This window comes from Etheostoma cragini, chromosome 16 (genome assembly GCF_013103735.1).
Source record: "Etheostoma cragini isolate CJK2018 chromosome 16, CSU_Ecrag_1.0, whole genome shotgun sequence".
Taxonomy (NCBI): Eukaryota; Metazoa; Chordata; class Actinopteri; order Perciformes; family Percidae; genus Etheostoma; species Etheostoma cragini.
The window spans coordinates 23,741,307-23,742,936 of record NC_048422.1 but is presented as its reverse complement, the minus strand read 5'-3'; the positions used below and the strand labels follow the sequence as shown (position 1 = coordinate 23,742,936).

Below are 1,630 nucleotides of genomic sequence, written 5' to 3'. Positions count from 1 at the left end.
GGTCTTACAGGGAGGTGTGTTCAGGTGCATTCTGGGCAGGCTGCTCTTACAGGGAGGTGTGTTCAGGTGCATTCTGGGCGTATTGCTATCTTGAGGCAGCAGGAAGTGAACACACCATTGACCAACAAAAACCTCTTTAGGGAAATTTGTATAAATTTTGTTACGTGTTTCTGGATTTTTTTTTTTATATCAATCGACCAATATATCGGAATATTGGATTTTTAAATAACCAAAAATTTGTATTGTATCGGCCTTAAAATCCTTTATCGGTCGGGCTCTAGTTAGTTAGTAAGGAACTCCATTAGGAATATAAATGACAGGAATTTAACAGTCACATATGTCATATATATAAATAATAAAATGAAAGTGTGTGTGCCTGATAAAAAGGGAAACTAGATCAATGTCCAGTAAAGGAATGAATTCAGCATCCTAATTGCATTTGGTGAGAAAGACTTCCTGTCCACATTTAGTCTACGCCTTAAAGTCACCAGCTGTGACACCTAAACAGATGTTATGCTACGTCTGATATAATAACAGTAAGTAAAAATAAACTATGTATGTCCACATGATCATAGTGTAACACTCAAGGCCTTCGTATGACCATGACGGTGCACAAGTCGGTGCAATATCTACAGGTAATGATAGGGAAGAAAGAAAGAAACTGCAGCTCACATCATGTCTATGACTAAGACTATGAGATGGCTGCAGATTGATAAACATGCAAATATGGGGGGGGGGGGGGGGGGGGGGGGGGGGGGGGGGGCTGTAATTTCCCCTGGAATTCGATCTGTGTTATGCAGACACAGAACAGTTTGTGTTCTTCTTCTGAAAGAACATGCAACCACGAATCCTCAGAGAAGTGGAGAGTGTGGTTCAATGTTAAATAATCTGCTTTGAGCGAAGGACTAAAGACTGAATGTTCTGAATAAAACCTCATTTATTAATAAAGAAAACCAAAATGGGACAGGAAAGGGTGCAAGAAAGTATAGAAATGGTGGCGTTACTTACCTTTATGACTTGGTCATTCATCACCGCTGGTCCCATGAAGAGGAGAAGCGCCCCAAACACCACGGTCAGGGTCCCTGCTACTAGAAATCCAACGGCTACTCTGGCTTTACTGACGGCCATGGTTGCAGCTTGTCTTGAAATATGAACGCGAGCTGCAGTGTTCAGGTCCGAGGATGAGCAGCGGTGTGATGCAGGAGAGTCAGGAGGGTTGGCTGTGTTTATAGTCTGCAGACCCCGCCTCTTCCCACACTAGGGGGGGGGGGGGGGGGTATACACATCCTCCTCCCCAAATAATACTGTACTGTAATACTTTACACAGATAGCTCAGTTGGCAGAGAGGGCGCCCATGTCAAGAGCTTTGCTTCTTAATGCAGCGGGCCCGGGGGTTTGACTCTGACCCGCGTCCCCTTTGCTCATGTCAGGTCATTGTATTTTGAGGTTGGACCAGAATAGGTTTCCATGGTTTCATTTTCAAAAAAACACCATATTTTGGTTGTACTGCACATTGCAGCAGATCCTGTTTACACCCTGTGTGTTTAGGTCTCTGTGTTAGCTCCAGAGTGAGACATCTCACTAGTTTTAGCGCCAGAGTGAGACATCTCTCTAGTTTTATCTCCAGAGT

The 1,630-nt window shown here is 43.9% G+C and overlaps 1 protein-coding gene across 1 annotated transcript in view; it reads right to left on the bottom strand.

Moving 5' to 3' along the window:
* The window catches only part of scarb1 (scavenger receptor class B, member 1), a 23,247-nt gene extending 22,040 nt beyond the window's left edge, over positions 1-1,207 (bottom strand). Inside the window, exon 1 of the mRNA XM_034896695.1 lies at positions 1,009-1,207. Within this exon, the coding sequence (XP_034752586.1) occupies positions 1,009-1,128 (120 nt within the window). The 5' untranslated portion in view covers positions 1,129-1,207. The remainder of the gene's footprint in view (positions 1-1,008) is intronic.
* Positions 1,208-1,630: the final 423 nt, after the last annotated feature.